Here is a 19,655-nt window from a genome sequence, read left to right as displayed (position 1 = left end):
AGTACTCCTCAGTTATTCCATAGTTTAGGGCAGTGTTTTCATTATGCCATCTTCATGAAAGATTTGAACAAAATTTTATTCCATAGTGCATTTAAGTTTTTTGCTCCCTTAAATAATAATACATGTTGATGAGTTGGGTAGGTTTCACGATGCTAGGTCTTTGGAGAGAAGATTGAACTGAGAATGATGGGAGAAAGATATTATCTCTTTGGGAAGACTGCTCAGGGGAGAGCCTACATTACGTATTTTTGGTATTTGATTGAAAGTTATGAGCTGGAGTGAATATTCATTTTTATCATGGGTTTCACAAGATTTCTATAAAAATTAATTCCCTTAATGCATTTAAAATAGAATGTACACTAAACTTTTCACCATATCTGTATTTACATGTAGATATACATATATATGCATATACATACACATATGCATGTATATACACATACATGTATACATACATAGATACATAGATGTACACATACACACATAAATATATATATTTGCTGAAATTTTAACATGCAGTTTTAGTCTAGTATAAAAAAAAGAAAGGTTTGGTATCCTCAAATATTTGAATACTATTCATTCCTCATGTTTTACATTTAATTTTCCAAAATAAAACATTTCACTTTAGGATTTTATTAGAAATGAAGTAATCATTTAGTCATATCTAGAAACTAGAATTAAACAAGGCCATAAATCCTTGTAGGTAAATGCAGAATGTCAGATTCATAAATATTCATGTGTTTACTTTCAGTACACACTATGTAGTTGAATCTCAGAAAAACCTTTTCTATACCAGTCCAGCTATGAGATCAAATAAATACTGAGGAAGATAATGCAAAGGAAAACATACAGAGCAAAACAAGTTATCACTAGGAAATATAACCTCTACTTATCAAAGCATTTGTTATGTTTTAGGTTTATCTGTGCTTGATCAGGCCCTGGGAAATATTCAGCCGTCATTGTAAAACTGACTTACGGATTAGCCACTTAACAGATATATTGTTAACCTGATCAGACTATCTGGTCTCCGCTACCTTTGTAGTGGTTATTCAGAAACAGAAGCTAGGTCTCATGTTTCTGTGGATTCGTTGGGTTTTTATAATGAAGGAGCTTGTATAAGGTGCCAGTCAGCAGTTTCACCTAAGCATTTTCTAGTTGAACTGTGTAAAAGGAGGGTAGCTTGTATTATTATAAGCCAAAAAATATGAATAGAGATATATAGAGGTGAATGGACAGATGGATGAATGGATAGATAACTATTCTTGAACTATTGTGCATCTATATATCTGTATTTTTTTAATTGCAGTTATTCTTCCAAACTCAGTTCTCATAGATGACCTAAAAGTGTTTTCCGAGTGGCTGAAGTGCTTCATTTAGTGTAAAATTAGAGTAATATATTTTGGGCTTATCTCATCTGTTATTAATTTTTTATTCTTCATAAAAACCAACATGTATAAACATTGACATATTTTGGGCTTGTTGCCTGATAATTAGAGAGAATTATATCTGTGTCAAATACACTATTTTAAAATTTGTTACATTCTTAGTAATGTTAAAAAGCAATATTTGGATCAATGTGTGGTATAGATTTTTGTAGATTTTTCTGCTCACTGAGGCATGCAGTCAATACCTAATTTCTCTAGAGATATACTGCATTTAACATACTGAGCTTTTTTAAATACTTCAGACTTGTGCATTGAGTGTATAATACCTATTTTAATTTGACATCATTGATGACCATAAAATATGATATCTAAATTGCATTTTAAATGTCCATTTGTTTATATAATATGTTCAGTATCAAGGAAAGAAATATATTACATCCTTTTTAAAATTTTTGCCAATTGCTACAGCATATAAAATCCAAGTCTTGTGTAATTTCTTGCATGGCTTCATTTCACTCTAATCTAGCACTCCAGCTTAAAAAATATATGTGAAATAAACTGAGAATGTGTTTTCATGCTACCAAACTTGGGGAAATGACATGGTTTATACAATATTTATCTTAAACAATAATTCAAAAAAGGGAACCCATTTTTCAATTATAAGATATTAAGGTAAACCATCAAGTTATTGATATGCTCTATTGAATCTATTAGTAGTCAGAAAAACACAATGTTGATTTTTATTTTTAAGTAAATTTCACTGCTATAAATAGTCTTTGGTTGATGTATAAATAAATTTTAATGAAGACACTATTCTTTCTATATGACATAACCCAATTTTGACATTTAGACATGACTTTCAAAGTCTTGGCATAGGTCTTAAACTATTTGGTTAAGAATACACATTGGTCAAATGTAAGATACCTTTGCTCTCTTGAATAACTTTTCCTAAGCCTCACACAGTAGTGTTTCATAAAAAACTAAGGCTTAGAATTTAAAAGGTACTGAAGAAATAAAAGAGACCTGGGTTTATTATTTTATTTGAAATGTGACACATTGCATTCTACTTTCCTAATATCCTTTTTGAAATTGCAGTAAATTGTGGCCACCATAAAATTTCCTAGCTCTTTATACATCTGAATTGACAAACTACTGAATAACATAGGTTACTAGTTAGAAAAATAAGAATAAACTTTAAATTTATTCTGCAGATAGTCACCATTCACTTCTCAGGTGAACGTCTTACTCAGATGTTTTCTGCTTTCTTATTGTCATTTCTGAGTATATAAACTAGTATTTTGAGCATTTAGACCCTGTCTGCTTAAGGCAAAAGTTTTCAAGTTCCCTTTATTACTTCCTAGCAAATCTTGTTTTTCTTCCTACTTGATAATGTTACTCTGTGTAAGAAAAAAACTCAACAGGAAACACTTTAGGCAAATAATCAGAGACATTTTGGGATTAACACTGATACTTTTCTTTTTCTCCCAGTTCTTTCATTCCATTTGGTGAATTGCACCCAGATAATTTTACTCCAGTTTGTCATTAGAATAAGGACCAGTCCTCCAATGTGATTTCTTTGTTGTTCTCATTTCAGCTTGGAAGGACCATTTAACACTTTATAAATTAATGTTTTAATTAGACATTCTTCTTCATCAGAATGAAGTAGTTTTACAGAAATAGTGTCATGTAAGGATAGTTGCATGAAAAATTTTGTTAGTGTTACAGCTTAGACCTCAGGATCTGCTGCTTATTTCTTCCTTGCCAATACAACTGTCTTTGGTCAGTATGTCTTTTGGTGTTTTAAGTTAAAATGCCTGCTTCAAATACTTCCCTAACTGTAGAAGGGTATATGTAATGTTGTCTAAATGGTGCAAAACTAACAATGGAGGCAAAGTAATTGGTAGATTGAGTGGAGTGTTGGCTCTGGATTCTGAAAGATTTGGATTTCAATACAGAGCTCTGTTACTTTTTGCTGTGTGATACTGAGCAAGTTATTTAACCTCTCTGAGCCTCTATTATTTGTCAACAGGGTTAATGATACCTCATATTGTTAGGATGATTAAATAAGATAATATAAAAGCAGTAGAGTGTCTGGCACAGTAACAGCTTCATAAATCACATTGATCGTTTTAATTTTAATTATGTATTCTAGTGTCAGCTGTTTCTGGAATCTGCTTTCTAGTGAAATCGAATTCAAGTCCCACCCCACCTGTGCCTTTTTTTTTTTTTTTTTTTGGTTAGTCTTGGCAATACTTTATCATTTAGAAATGTTGAGCAACTGAGAACACCACGGGCTTTCAGTGAAAAGATTCATTTACATTCCTCCATATTAATAAGCGAAATAAAAATGAGATGCTAAATTATATTTAGAAAGTGACAAGAGAATATTGATAACTAAATCTTCCTATATTTCTAAGAAGTACCAGAAGTAAAAGTGTGACTTTCTATATGAAAATATGCTGCTGATGATTATATTAATTATCAAATGCAACTGAAAAACCTTATGTATTACAATAAATTATACAGAAATACAAATTATACAAAAACAAAATAATCCATAATATATGTTTCAACTTTCAAATTAAAAAATATTTTCATTGTTAGATGTTAATTAGTAGTCTTCCTCAACTATGATCAATTCTTTTTTTAAAATTTTCAGCATTTTATTTAATTGTTTTCAAATATACAGGAAATAGTAGAATAATATAGTAAATATCCAGATATTCAATTCCTAGATTCAACAGTTATCATTATCATATCATCTATATTTTGATGATGTACTTTATTTAAACTTAAAGATATATGATCAGTTCATTGTGTTAATTACATACCCACTCATAGATGCTAATATTGTCATCCAAAATATTTTAGTTAATTTAACTGGTGTTAAAATTACTCTTCTGTATGTAGTAGATGGAGAGAAGACATAATTGCTGGTACAGTCTTGGAGTTTAACTTCTCAAAAACACATCACACTTTGCAGTTTGTTTCCCTGAGAGGGAATTTCAGGGAAAGGTGTGTACTTGGAAACATTTTTAATCCTTTCATCTCTCTGTTTAATGGTGGGAAAGAGTGACTATAGAATTTTTTTTTTCTTAACATTACGTGTATGTCTACAGAACTTATTGGAAACAATGAGTGGTAAAACATTTACCTAACAATAATTATTAACGTATATATGCAGTAAAAGAAAATAAAAGTTTGAAAAATGTGATGCTGTATTTTAATTAGATAAAACTGAACTATAATAGTGAAGTAAGTTAACTCTCGAAGGGCTATTTCAAATGAAGACCAGTTTATGAAAGATTGGCTTCAGAAATCTAAATGACTTGTCATTACTTACAGCTTCATATCAATTAATCCCTCAGTTGGGGGGTTGGGGGAAGTGGCTGGGAAGGTTCATTCCATTTTAATTCTGATTGTTTTTCCTCAAAGGGCCTCTTGTGTGTAGCCTATGTCGTCCAGACAGGTGCCAGAATATAATTTTTCGAAAATTAGAGGATGTGAATTTTTTTTAAGTGGTGGTCATCAGGAATTGCCACAATGGAAAAGGGATTCGTGAACACATCTGTACAAATGGGACCATTCCATTATTAATGGGAGATTTATTACTGAAGAAATCACTACAAAACAGTGTGGTGGAGATTGTGTTTTTATTTTAATAGGGGAGCCAAGTCTTGCATTAGTACATTGTTGAAGCTTGTGCAGAAAGTAAACAGTACCCATGGGACTGTCGCATTCTGCTTGACTGAAGGGCCTTTAATAATCCAGTACTCTAATAGCAGTTAAGATAGAGTATGTGTAAGAGCTAATCTTGTCTTCTGCTTTTATAGTAACTTGTGTATGGTGACCAAAAGTAGTCATGACGTGCTAGCGGCATTGTTCTTTGTAGATGACTTTTTAAACTAAACTAAGTTTACTGAGTGGCTTTTCAGAATGTATGTAATGAAAGATAATAAAACCAGGATACCTGTTTACAGCAGGTTTAACAGCCATGTATTGCACTTAGGAGATTTTGCATCCCTACACAGATGAACATTCAAGTAATGGTAGAAATGTAAGCCAGCCTATTGTTTTACAATTTGGAATGGTTATAAAAATGAGTTTACTTTGTGGCATTCTGTTAATGTTTTAATCATTAGTTCAGTAATATTTGTTATATTTGACATGTTTCTTAGATTTTTTTTGTCCTTCTTTTGAAATCAGTTACTTTAAAAAAAAATACAGAAAATTATCATGAAATTAGTCTATGGCACTAGTCTGTAGTTTTATATAAATGATATTTACAGTGGCCTCAAAATGTTCTTTTACTGTATTTTTTTTATGAAAAGCCATCTTATATTAAATTATGGAAACCTCTCTCTGGCTTTAAAATTTACTTCCCACCACCTGCACCCCACCCCTCATGCACACTATTTCTTTACCTTGATATTTTTTATTCAGGAGATTCGATCAGAAGTTCGCTTTAGCACTGCTTATATCTAAAATAATATTTGTAAAATTTTAGATCCGTGTACCCAAAACAGCAGGCGTTTTTATCCTGTACTTTCATTAAATTGAAAAATCTTAAGAAAGACCTGTTTTTTAATACTGTACACTAGATGGCAGTTTTGTCATATTCTTCCGATTTCCAGTGCTGCTAGTATGAGTGGAACAGGAAAGGCCATCAGTGTTTAGTCTGCACTTGAAGGGTCTCTGCATGACCAGTGCAGACCCCATGGACTTCCTGGAACATATGTTAGCAATTTAGCTGCAGACATTTATTTCTTTGTTTTACTGCTTGGCTCTTTGAGAAAGTGTTGGTGCCAGGTTATGGGTTGTCTGGATCATGTCAGAGGCCATGGAGATCAAGTTCATGTGACAGGCCAGACTAAGGAAGGATGAAGTTGGAGGAGGTGAGGAAACTGACCCTTACTTTCAACAGCAAGAAGTCACTGCCTTTCTGTGGACCGGGGCCAAACGCCCGGGCGTTTAAGCTTTACTCCAGCTGAACAAACAAAACACATCGCCCGTTTGGCTTTTTCATATTTCATCAGTGGTAGTTCATTCCGTGATTTCTCTATTTCTCAAAAATGACTTATCCCTCATCTTTCTCTCTTCATGCTTCTTCCTATAGCCCTGTCCAGACGCGGTGACCTTGAAATCCTCGGTTACTGCCTGCTGCGGTGGTTATGTGGGAGACTGCCCTGGGAACAGAACCTGGAGGACCCTGTGGCTGTCCAGGCTGCTAAAACAAAGTACAGATTTTCAAGTATTCCGTTATGTACAGCGCCAGCTCTGAAGGGATACATCAAAGCGAGTTAATATCTCAGAGAAGACTGCCATTCAACCTATTCATTCATTCAACCTATTCATTCAATAGGATAGCCAAAGCAAATTTCTTAAATTTGAAAAATATTTTAAAAAACCCAAACAGCGTACAGACATAAGATCCATTAAGCTAACACCTATGAGACCATATGCATGAGAGTTGTAATACAAAATAAAAAGTGAAATATTTGTTCCTTCACACGGTGTTTTCCAAAGCTTAGGTTCTAGGTGGTGGTATTTTCAAGGAAGAGTATTTTCAGATTAGCATTGTACAAGTATATGGAGTTAGTGTGAGCTTGGTGTGATTGATATTAACTGTGCAAAGCAACAAAGTGAAATGGGATGAACAGGGCTTATATTTTTCAAGTGAGAGCAACATACGTTGTTTTTAATCCTGTTATTGGGGGGAGTGTATGTTTTGTTTCTTAAGAAACAAACAAAATTTGTATATGAGGTGTTTATGTAAGAGATCATTTTGCAGCCACATAAACATTTTAATATTCCACATTCAATTTTTTTTTTTTTTCCACATTCAATTTTTATCACCTAAACTCTATTAGGATGAGAATTAGGTTAGACTGAGTATAGAGTGGGTTACTATTTTACTGTTTTTCTCACTGATCAGGCCTAACAAAAAGTCAATTGCAGGTAGCACCCAGCATAGCCAGTTTTTCATTATGCACCAAGATATTCTCAACAGTAGTTATCCACAGATATAATATCACAACTGGAAAAAGCAGCTGTATTTTAATAGGGCAAGTCACAACAGAAGTTTACAAAAGGGGTAGCTAGCTGATCCATAGAAATCGGTCTTTCTAATTCAGTGTGGCATCAGTTCTTAATAGAGAGGAAAGCTAGCCTGCAGATACAGAATAATGCAGATTACATTTGTAAATACTGACATATATTGTATGAAATATTTCTCCACTTGGAATCTTGATCGTCCTAGTCCCTTTCCCAAAACTAGCACATTTACATGTAAGTATTAGAACTATCTAATCAGTTACTTATTGCAGTGATTGATGTGTCCATATAACCCTCAGGTAACTAACATTTTTCAATATATGGGTCAAGTCAAAGGACAGTAATGGGCATATATAAAGTCTTGGTTTCCAATTTTCCACCTCAGTTTACCTAATTTGAATAAAATACTTTATTTAAAGGACTAGCATTTTAATTCCAATGATCCTATATGTGTTTTTCTTTTAATAAGACTTACTAATATTATTTTAGTCTTTTATCAATATGCATATATAGATGCCTTCATTGTATATATCTCTAATGAATATACCTACATGTATATATTTGAATATAATAGGGTATTACATAAATAATAAAATATAATGCTAATAAACATAATCTCCATTTGTATTTTGGGGCCCCTTGCATATGTTAATGTATTCATTTTGACCTGATTACTAATATAAACCTATTGACCAATAAAGCTAATATTGTATTATGAAGTTTATAATTAAGACATATATATATATATATAATTAAGATACGTACATATATCTTATATATATATATAAGACATGTTCAAACTTTTTATATAGTACATAATCATAATTTATTCAACTTGCTGAGAAGGCATAACGCTAAATTTCCCCATAAGGGCAGGCTTGTATATTTAACCATAATACTGTATCTCCCATATGCCCTTTATTTTCCTAACATAGAGTAATATTAGATCAGTGCATTTATTGTTGCAATTCTGCCTGTGCCTGAGTTTGTGAATCAAACATTCCTATCAGTAATTTTAGTTGAATGTTTATATATTTGTGGCTGAAGCAACTTAAGAGATTTGTACTTGTTCAATCTAAAACACTGGAAAGTGTTAGAATAATGGGTTTTTTGTTTTGTTTTTTGGATATTTCTTGTTAACCTGTTTAATCATGGCATAGCATAAAGCAACTGCCCAATTGAGAATAATATACATAAAATATTAAATAATTTGCCCCTCCCCAGTGCTGAGTACCTGAGGAAAAATATCCTGAAAACCCAGATAAAATTTTTCTATGTATTTTTTTCTTGAGGTTTTTTTAAAAAAAATCATGTATCCCTAAATCTACATTTCTACATGCACAGACCTTGTATTAAAGGATTTATACTGTAGTTCTACATTTAGTTTCTAGGTGATTGATATAAAATCGATCAGTGAGATTTGAGGGATCTCCCCCATCCACTTACCCTCTTACCCATTACAGGTGGGTGAAAAAAAAAAGTATGGAAAGTCACATTACTGGTGACCTATAGAGTTTTGTTTTCTAATCAAAACAATAAATCACAGGATTGCAAACAAATTCACTGTGCGTTACTCTGTTTTGTTTTAGTCTGTTGGATGAGCTGCCTGAGTCGGTGCTTAAATGGGCTCCTTCCGGAAGCAGTTGCCGTAAGTCAGGTAATAACTTCTGTCTTCTCCTATATGATTTACAGCTCACCACATTTGTCACTCTTGTTTTGTAGCTTTTGCTGCACCCAGTCCCATTCCCATAGTGGTGGGAAGAAACTCTCCAGGGTTACAGATAGGTTGCTAGAGAAGAGAATGTTTAGATCCTCTTTTCATTAGGACACAAGAATGTTGCAAGAACATATGCAGGCAGCGTTCTGGGCTCTGCTGATGGCATTGCTTTCTTTTAGATGTATATTTTGGGAATCATGCACAGGTTTAATGGTCAACTGTATCCTGGTATTTCTAGAGTGGACTTCCTGTTTTTGTTCCTATGTGTGTTGCTGAAAGAAGAGAAAGTTGATCTAAGGAAAGACTACTTTCAATTAATAATTTAAAAAACCAAACCATTAAGCACTTGAATGCTGTTTAGACTTGGGTTATAGTCTGACTCAACAGCCAGAAAAAAAAATTTGGATTGGCAAGGCATATGACCTTGGGATTCGGAGTATATTTCATTAAACAGGTTTCTCTTTCATGTTAGTATAGACCACTTCGGAATTCTTTAATTGGTGGTGCTATCAGTAAAAACAGTAAGGCGATTCGGCATTACCCGAGTGCCGCATGGCGCATTGTTCAGCACCGAGGTAACCACCGAGTGACACTGCCTCACAGAGCAGAGCCTGCTTCTGCTGTCCAGCTTGCTTTCTCTCCGAGACGATAAGCAGAGTGAATCTTGATCTCTGTTTCTACCGGGCAACTTCAAAGTTAGCTTTTAGCCGACTTATGAAAGTAAATATGTACGCTGAGTGTCTAGATAAGGTCAAGTAGTATCGGTTTCCACATGAGAGTTTAAAAGTAGAGTTAAATCATCTTAAACGTATACTTACAGCCCTTCTTTGACCAGAAACCAAAATTTTCATTTCCTTAGGAAATGAACAGACCAGTTCTGTTTTCCCACCTCCATGTCCCAAATCCCACAAGTCTGCCCAATATGAGTCTTCTGCTTCCCACTCTCTGTTGTCCCTTTCCTTCTGACGGAGGGAGGCAAACGGGAGAGTAGTATTCTCATTTGGGGGGATGGGTTGAAAGATGAAAACTTTTCGTTTATGTAACTGCACTGAGTAACTCAGTCAATATGCCAGTATTCCTTTTTGGCTAATATTCTTATTGGCATTTTTACTAAGTCACACAGCTTTCATTTTACTCAACAGGACAGCAAAAAGAGAGATGAGGAGATGTTAAAAATTTTTTTAAATTGTGTATCTCTTTTCTTGTCTCTCACGCACAAAAGGTAACTGTTCAGTTTAGGATTAGGAAAGAAAGCCCATGTGCCCTGGATCGTACACAATAAATGCTTATGGACCAGTGTATATTCTGGGGCACTGCTATTGCTAAATATAATATTTGAGTGGTACGAGAAATGGTGGGAGGAGTGCCAGGCTCCTCTTTTTCAGTACAAACCATTTGTTTGGGTCTATACTATTATTTTATAAAATGCAGATTTCTATTTCTAAAGCACAAAACGTTGAAACTTTATTATTAACTGAAGGTCTCTTAAGTTAGTTGGTTATGCTTAGGAGAGTGGGTATTGCTAGCATGAGAATTAATCCGATTTACAAAAGGTTTATTACTAAGACATTTTATGAAATAAAACAGCTGAGAAGTTTGCAACATGCACGTCCAATTCAGTGTAATAATATCAATAATGGTTTCAGAAGTTTCTATCTCTTGAAATGATAGTAATGATACTTAATATTTCACTAGCTTAAAAAGCAGATGATTCAAGAATATCATAATTTCATACTACTCAAAGCATTTGTTTTATAACTCTGGAAATATGCTAGTAAATTAAAAGGTGTACTTAATATAATAAATCCAGATCTTGAAAGGCTAACATTTAAACCAGTACTATATCACAATCATCTAAGCGTCAGGTTTATCATAATATATTCATAACAGAGGTGGCTCTTTTCTTTTTCTCCCTCTCCTACCTCACTGGTACCTTATTTTTTCAAACCCCAGACCCATGAAGGCTTTGCAGCACAGCTGCTATCAGCTGGTGGAGTGCCAGGAGTCTTCCATTGTCTTCTAACAGTGATTTGTGAAAAGTGTCCCCAACATATTCAGCTCTCTTCTTCATTTGGGATATTCTGGATGTAATTTAATCTTTTTTCTTTTGGATCATCTCTTCAAGAATTGGACGCCCCCAAAAAGGGCTTCTGGAAACATGAGTTATAAATGTGATGAAGCTGCAGCACTTCCTAGTTACAGAGATCTGGTCGAGCGAGTGCTAGATAACAGAATTTGACATCTTATACATTAGAGAGGAAAAAAGGAGGTTGCAGAATTGCCACAGTATCCAAAAAACCAAAAAAACTCTGGAGCCAGGAGTTTTCATTTTAGCCGCAGTAGCCTTATGTTCCTGGAAAATAGTTGTGGACAATACAGTGTAAAATGGTCACTCTCTGACTTTCCTTGCGGGGGAGAGATGATGACTATTCCTTTTGGAATTTTTCCCTGTAGGGAGTGAAACCCAGTGTCTCTGCAGTTCCCCACTTGAAAGGAGGTAGGCCTGGAAGGGAGCGAAGATTTAGGAAGCCAGTTCTGCCAAGCCACGAAGCTTCCCCAATTTCCCCACCATAGGATATGAACAACTTAGTGAGAAAATAAGAGGTACTTGTGTCTGGGTCAGTAGTAAGTTTTTGAAGAGGAAAGGCTGGAAAAACTAGTTTATGGAGTATAAACATCTCTGTAAACAAATGAAAACATGCCAGTGTTTAAACAGTGTATGGTATTATCACTTATTTCTCAGATTGAACCTCCACCTGAAACAAAAATGCAAACTACATTTGTTGTAAAGTGGCTATATTTCTAATTTTTGGTTACTGATTCTACTTGTACTGTATTTAAAAGTTTGTAGTTCGTAACTTTTTTTGTGGGGAGGTCACTATACCATTCTAGGGAAGAGAAAAAATAAAAGGTGGCAACTTCTCACCCTTGTGCTCTAAATCAGAAAGGCTATGCCATGATTGCACTGGGCTAGCTAGGTATGCAGGACTTGAGCGAGGTTCGGCAGATTCTAAAGTCAGTCACGGCTAAAACTGTAGAATTCAAGGTCACTTCTAAATGAACTGTTGTAATCTCAAAATCAAAGCCTTAATTACAATTTGCAATGATTTTTTCCTTTAAAGTAAGGACGTTTATAGTATTTTTAACTGAATTTTTAGAACTTCAAAAAACTTATTTTTAACTGAATTTTTAAAATTTCAGAAAGAAGTGTGAAGCATGGCTGGTCTGTTATATTATTCATGTAGTTCTTAGTAGTTGCACCCTATAAATCAAAATCACTAACTATAATTTTAAAAATTTGCTTCTTTTGATGAGTGAATTGTAAACATATCAACAAAGATATGTTTAAAAAAAAAAACCCCACTTAGTTTCTCCCATCTTGTCCAATCTGTAGGTCACTAGATTTCAGTCATTTTTGGATATCATTTAAAAGAGTACTTTCCTGTTGAACTGTTCATTCTTAGTTTCTTCGAGGGGGGGTGTATGTGTGTGCATGCACTTGCTTGTGTAAGAGAAAAACAACAGATTTTGAGAATATTGGAGTTTTGAAATTTTTTTCCAATTATGAATGACATATTAAAAAAATTTAATACTTCACAGGTGAAATAGCCCAGTATTTGGTATGTGCTCATAATTTAGCATATGATGAAAAGCCAGACTATCAAATGCTCAAGAAAATTCTGAACCCAAGTGGAATACCTTTAGGACCACTGGAATTTTCCCCTGAAGGAGAGAGCTTAAATGTGCGTACTCCAAATAATCAAAAGGTAAGTAACAGTCCCTGGAATCCAGTGATGACCTTCTGTGAAGCTTATGTACCAAATGAAGTTGTTTTAGGTGTCAAAATGAGTCTGACAGTCCTGTTTCTTACTTATATCTAATTCTTATATCCCCTGAGCTCTGAGAAATTTTATTGAAGGTTCCTTTGACTTGTTGTCTTTAAGAGAAAAATAGGATCTGTGGCCTGTTGTGTATTATTAAAGAAATAAAGCAGTCACTGATGTCATAGAGATAGGACTAGGGTAAGATATTAAAGGCTTTATTCATGGAAACCTTTTTTGCTGCTTTTTTTCAGATTTTCTTTAGTCATCCCTCTGTTTTTGCTTACCCTTGGCCATAATTTGGTGGTGGTAATAATATTCTTAAATTTTACCAGAATATTTGTATGTGCTGATATTTCAATCTATAGAAACAATTCTTTTTTGCAAAAAGTTATTTTTTAAAGTTACACCTTCCACTTTATCTTCCAACTGACTCCCTCACAGCAACATTTAAAAAAAAAAATTAGAACTGGAAACAACACAAAAGAATTAGAACTTGAAACATTTTTTAAGAAGGTGGGAGAAGCCTGAGAATGCTATCAGCAACATTACTGAACGGGCAACTAAATGTCTAATCCTGCCTTGACACTGCCCATGTGCAAAAAAAAAAAAAAAAAAAAAAAAAGGGAGGGCTTTGTTTCCTGATGCATGTACATTAAGGTAGGGTCAGGATGTCATTCATTTTTAATATTTCTTGTGAACTTTGGATCATCACAAGTATTCATGAGCCAAGAATGCAGGATGCAACCTAATGTGACTGATAGGCTGCTAGATGAATGGTGAGTCAAGTATCAGTGCACAGATGGTTCTGATTTGCTGAATTTTGTAGCTGCTGCAACTGAAGACATAAAATATCCTTCTAGTCATAAATTAGCTCTTTGGAAGCAAAACCTTGGCACCAGAGCTTTACAACCTTCAATTAGTAGGGAAAGAAGTATTTGAATGACTGTGGTATTGACATCTGTAGGCCTGCATAGTAATCATTCCTAATAGAAGAGAATATCTGTTTGAGGAGGTTTTGCATGGCTAATTAACTACCAGTGAGAATATGTAATTTTTTCATGATCTCCTGATTGTCACCTTTCTCTCATGATACAATTTACATTTTATTGTAGCAAGTGCCTCACAAACCAATTGTCAGCACTATTTACGTATTGCAGAAGGCAGAACAAAAGTTCATGTTTAATAAAAAGCCACTGGATTTTGATCTTGGTAATTACTGAGACTTATTTTAACAGTTTTATTGACTTTTGTGTTTTTACCACTTTTGCAACAAAACAAAGAGCCATTTCCTTGACATAGTATTTCCCTTGCAATAATAGCCAGCACTTAATCTACACTAATTTAAGTAGATTTTTTCCTTTTTTGTAGTTTTTCAGTTTCATAAACTTAATTGAAATATAAAAGAAGCCATTTAAAAAACTGATAGCTATATCCTCTGATATAAAATTCTAATTATTACCCACCAGAATTTTCAGTTTCATCAAATTCAAAGGATGTTTGTTGTGAAACCATTTTTATATGCAGAGATAGAACATAAAACATTCTTTTCCAGTGAGCCTCAATCAAAAATATTTTATTCTTCCCTTTTGATTAGAGCACTTTGATTATGAGTAAAAAGAAAACACTAAGAACAATATGCATTCTTAAGACTCTAGCTAATTTCTGTTAATAATATGATCAGCCTCAGTATATAGACATTAAGATCAATCAGGGACATATTTCATAGCAGATCAATATTTACTGAATAATGACTTTATTTCTGTAGTATTTTGAGTACACTAATATATTTGATAATCATAAAATACAGGTTCACCATATGTGACCACACCTTAAATTTCTTTTTATTTTTAAATTAAGTTGACAGATTTGGAAATGCTGCAAAAACCAAACTTGAAAATGATCAAAAGCACAGTATGATAATGTAAACTGTCCTGAACTCAGTTTTCCTAAATGATCAAGGATAGTTTCCACAGTTGATTGCTTCCATAACAAAAATCATTTTTAAGTCCAGAATGAATATCAATCACATGGCCCCAAATTTCTCTCTTTTTAGACAGAATCCCCTCATTAGTAGCTAAAGATATTTCTTGTTACTCTATACATGGATCTAATTATTTAACAAAATAAATAATGAACTCTGGACTTGTACTTTTTGGACAAAGATACTTAAAAAGAAGTCAGTGGACCAGGAAACATATATAGATAGATAAATAAAATGTTTCTATGATTCAGTATTCAAAGGAAAGTTATGAATGTTTAATTTTTTAAGTGTTATTTCCCTCAGTATAAGTGATTTGTGCCTTTTAAATTTAGTAGTTATAACAAAAATATGTTTTGGTTAGGTATTATAAAATAGCACATCACCGTAAGAATCTCAGCAAACTTACAGCATCTTTTTGCAAAAAAAGAAAACCAGAGGGATTTATCCAATACTGGGTTTTAGTAGGCATCGTAAACTGTTCCCTATAAACTGAACCTTCTTCTTGAAGTCCTCAAATACTGTTACTGGAGTTAAATTGGAAATGAACTTTCGTCAAGGTAGTACAGACGTTGATATTTTTTCCTGAAAAGCAAATCTTTTGGGATATTTGCCTTAATCAAAATGATACTACGTACAGCTGATACTACTCTCTAGTAGTTCTGAAGGCTCTGGCATTGTCATATTAGAAGAATCTTATCATCAGGGCTACCTCAGTCTATTTATGCCATCCATTGGGATGTAATGTCCAAAATTCACTGAAGGAAACAATTCAGTAAGAATGCTTATTGAGGTGAGCTAAAGCTCCAGGATTCCTGGATGAGAATGCTAAAGCCAAGCTAGAAACCAGCATTACTGGAGGCCTCAATTCAACCCTTGAATAAGCCATTTCCTCAAGAGCCAGTAGTGGATCCTTTTATCAGTTTACCAATATCTCCCTCCTTATTCTGATGCGTGAATCCATTTTGTAATTTTATAGACACCTGAGCACAAGTGAGCCACTCACCCTTCCCGAACACTTTACTAAGACAGAGGGCTAGTTGTAGGTCATAGTTAAAATGTTCAAGCTATCCTACATTTCAGACAAGAAAAAGTTTGTTTCTTCATTCACCCTGAATCTGAGGTTCGTATAGCAAATCCAGGGGTGAATAGATTATTACTGGTAGTAGTAATCTTTGTATTGAACTTAAAAGCTTACAGAATTCTTACTTGAGCTTTAATTCTCAAAATAATTCTGTTAAAGTTGTCTTCATATTTCTCTTCTGTATGAGAAAAAGAATATAAATTCTTAATTATAAGCACATTTTTGCTTATTGAATTTTAGGAGTCCAAAAGTATTCCTTATTTTGTACAACAGTCTGAAGTGCCAATGAAGAATTAAATAAAAATTACCTTATTTGAATAGCCACTTTCTGGAAAGTGACACACATTTGGATAGTATCCTTCTATTTGATTATGTGGGATACCCAGAGTGTCTTCTATATTTCCTTTTTTTTGTCTTTGAGAAAAAGTTTTACTCTGTTCACAATTAAGTGTTAAACTTCATGATCCCACTTCACTCTTACCATTTTAAAAGTTTCCCTAGAAATAGAAATTTTCCATAAATTGGATATCATTTTGTTTATTAGCTAGAAGTGCTCATGGCAGCACAACTTAACCATCCAGCCAACTGACAGCAAATCCAGGAGGCATTGTCTCTTCCAGGAGGCCTCAGAGAGGGCTGAATATATTAGACCGAATTTTGTTTGTACATCAGAGGCTCCCAGACCAAAAACTGTTATACCTAAAGTGCCTAGCATATAGGAGGCACTAAAATTCTCAATATCTCAACTAATCCTTTCTGTCACAGAACACATTTCATAATGATTGGCAAGCCAGCGTTTTATTAGGATAGAACTATGTACAGCAGCCTTGGGAAACACTTTGTTTCACACTAGTGGTATGATGGGCATTTATTACCAAGATAACTTCAATGGAAAACTGGCTCAGAAGGTGGTTACACATGAATTTTCCTAGGAGTTGGGGAGAGTTGAGTGGTAGAAATAAAGAACCCCTGAGTGACCAGAAAGGAATTCCAATTTTCAGGTTACTGAGAAGCAATGGCTTTGCTATCCTTTGAGAAGCTGGGATCCAGGAGGAGGGGTGAATAAAGAATGGTGTTGTGACAGCTTAAACCTAGCCACAAAACACCAGCATATTTTAAAGGGAAGGAGTGAACACACTTGGCAATAGAAGCTAAAAGTTGAGAGACTACAAATTAAGGCTCTGCTTGCCCAGCCAATGTAATTCATTCTCTAGTTTGGCACTGGCTACTGCATTATTTCCCCTTGTGCTGTTCCTATCTTCTGCCCCCTATTTAACCCATGAAAAAAGGTGACGGCACTTTCAGCTGCTGTAAACATGACGCTGCTGAACAAATACTTCACATAAGGATCTTCACTGTGGCTTTCAATCTTCCAACTGTATTGTGGGATCTGCCCTTCTATTTCTGTGTCTACTTCAAGGTTATTGAGAGCCAGTCATCCCCCAGATTAACAGCATGGTGTGAAAAAGAAACCTTAGAGACAGCAAGCTTGTTGTAGAATTTAACCTCTGATACTGGTACACAGTATTAGATGACATGGACTGTTATTCATCTGCTCAAAGGTTAAATTACCTGTATAAAAAAGTAAGCAACATCATAAGCTCCTTTTGTATGTTCACATTAATTAGGCTCACTTCAATGATAGAAAACTAAGATTCTAATTAATAAGAATTTAATCTGAAAAGATGTCCTGGATCCACTGCCAGCAAAGGTTAATAATGAATTCATGTGCAGTTTTCAAATGTGACAGTTTTCTGTAAAAATGCTGTTTTCAATAAGCAAGTTATCTATAGAGATAATTTTTAAAGAGTGCACGACAGTGACACTGATTTTAATTGGTCTTGTCCTATTGATGAGAAAAGGCCTGGATCTTGCCAACTACTGTACTTTTCTATAATTTCCATTTGTTGGTTTCCTCTTTATTTCTTCCTTTTTTCAAAGCTTGGCAAGTATAAAATTTCCAAGAATCTGGACATGAATGCATTTTTTTTTTTTTTACAAGTGTCAGAAGTTTTCCTTATATATTATTACTTAACTCTGTATCAACAGGTTGATTCACGAAAGGCTGCAACAAAGCAAGTCAATCAGATGCAAAATAGGTTACTAGAAAAAAAAGGCCCCAGTGAGAGAAGTGCTGAGTCCTGTGCAACGTGGAGAAAAGTGCAAGAGGAGGAGAAGCTGACTGGGTTGTTTAACAGTGAAACAGCGCAGGTGAGAGGCATTTTGTTGTTGTTGTTTCCCTTAATGTTACATTAGAATATGCCCTTTGGGAATAAAGACTTATTTTCTCCTGAGGGCCAAGGTTGTACAGTTTTGTTAAATGAGAAAGGACAGAAAATATCCTATCCAGTGGATAAAATCAAAGCAGCCAAAACCAGTTATCATAGAAACAGAATGACAGTGAGCACATTTGCGTGCAGATCTGATTTCTTTCTTTAGCCCGAGAATCTAACGAAGTGCACTTGAATTTGTTAGGCCGTCTACGATCCATGAGGGACTCACTGTATTCCGTACTGTTACGTTGGCTCCTCCAGTCTAACCCATAAGCAGATGTGAAAGGGTCCCTGTCACTGTGGTTGTATTTCAAAATGATGTACTTTTATATCATCCTATCATTTGTTTGGCTAGTGACTCACCTTTAGCAGATGCCTCATTCAGGCAACAGCAAAAGTCTTTCCTAATTTAACCTTTTTTGACAAGGAGAAGCATACAAGGTATTTATATCTGCAGTGAAAAAAAAAATTTTCCCAAAACGGCTAACATTTTATATGATTTCAACATCATTTTCTCCAAATGGTTTCAGGTAGTTTACAATATGGAACAAGATAATGCTCCCATCTTCTATCTCCCCCCTGTCCCCCAACCCCCAAAAAAACAATTGGTTCATCAGGCAGCTGGGATGTTAATCATTAAACTGAGCACTGAATTTGGCTCTGAACTTCCTGGCAGCCAAGGCAAAAATTAGAAGCCTACAAGTTAGGCATTTCTCATCTAACTAGCAAGCATACAAGTTTATCTAGAGAGAAAAATGCTTTTTTTTTTAGTACTAATAGGAATCTTTTGCATTTATTCTGTTATAAAACAATAGTAGCATCATTTCCTTTTTTTATTTTCAAATTGATATAAAGGAATCTACTTCAAGAGGACACATTTTATAGTTCCCATTTATAAAATTAAAGACAAATATTGCTTGGTGACAAAATTTAGATATTCTTGAGTGCTCTTTTTCAACCCTCCATTGTATAACTACATCATAATTTGCATATCCATTCTCCTATTAGTGGGTACCTGGGCTGCCCCTGTCTCAAGCCACCATGAATATAGTTGCTCTGAATGTTCTGACACAAGTCCTTTTATGGATATGTTTTGTTTGTCCTGAGACGTGGAATTGCTGGGTCATGGGGCAGATGTATGTTCAACATTATTAAAAGCTGACAAATACTTCCCACTTTATACTCCCATCAGTAACATATGTGAGTTCCATTCATTCCACATCCTCCCCACTATTTGGTGTTTGTCAGTCTTAATTCTAGTCAACCTGTGTATATTAGTATCTCGTGGTGATTCCAATTATCTTTATCTGATGACTAATAATTGTAAGCACCTTTTCCTG

The 19,655-nt window shown here is 34.4% G+C and overlaps 1 protein-coding gene across 2 annotated transcripts in view; it reads left to right on the top strand.

Moving 5' to 3' along the window:
• The window catches only part of VRK2 (VRK serine/threonine kinase 2), an 89,586-nt gene that overhangs the window by 64,128 nt on the left and 5,803 nt on the right, over window positions 1-19,655 (top strand). For both annotated transcript variants that reach the window (XM_007189688.2, XM_007189689.3), the window contains exons 9-12: window positions 6,502-6,622; window positions 9,029-9,096; window positions 12,757-12,923; window positions 18,092-18,253. In XM_007189688.2, coding sequence (XP_007189750.2) covers window positions 6,502-6,622; window positions 9,029-9,096; window positions 12,757-12,923; window positions 18,092-18,253 — 518 coding nt within the window. The remainder of the gene's footprint in view (window positions 1-6,501; window positions 6,623-9,028; window positions 9,097-12,756; window positions 12,924-18,091; window positions 18,254-19,655) is intronic.

The sequence above is a fragment of the Balaenoptera acutorostrata genome, chromosome 12 (genome assembly GCF_949987535.1).
Source record: "Balaenoptera acutorostrata chromosome 12, mBalAcu1.1, whole genome shotgun sequence".
Lineage (NCBI taxonomy): Eukaryota > Metazoa > Chordata > Mammalia > Artiodactyla > Balaenopteridae > Balaenoptera > Balaenoptera acutorostrata.
Note: the sequence above shows the minus strand (reverse complement) of the source record. Positions and strands in the feature narration are given on the sequence as shown.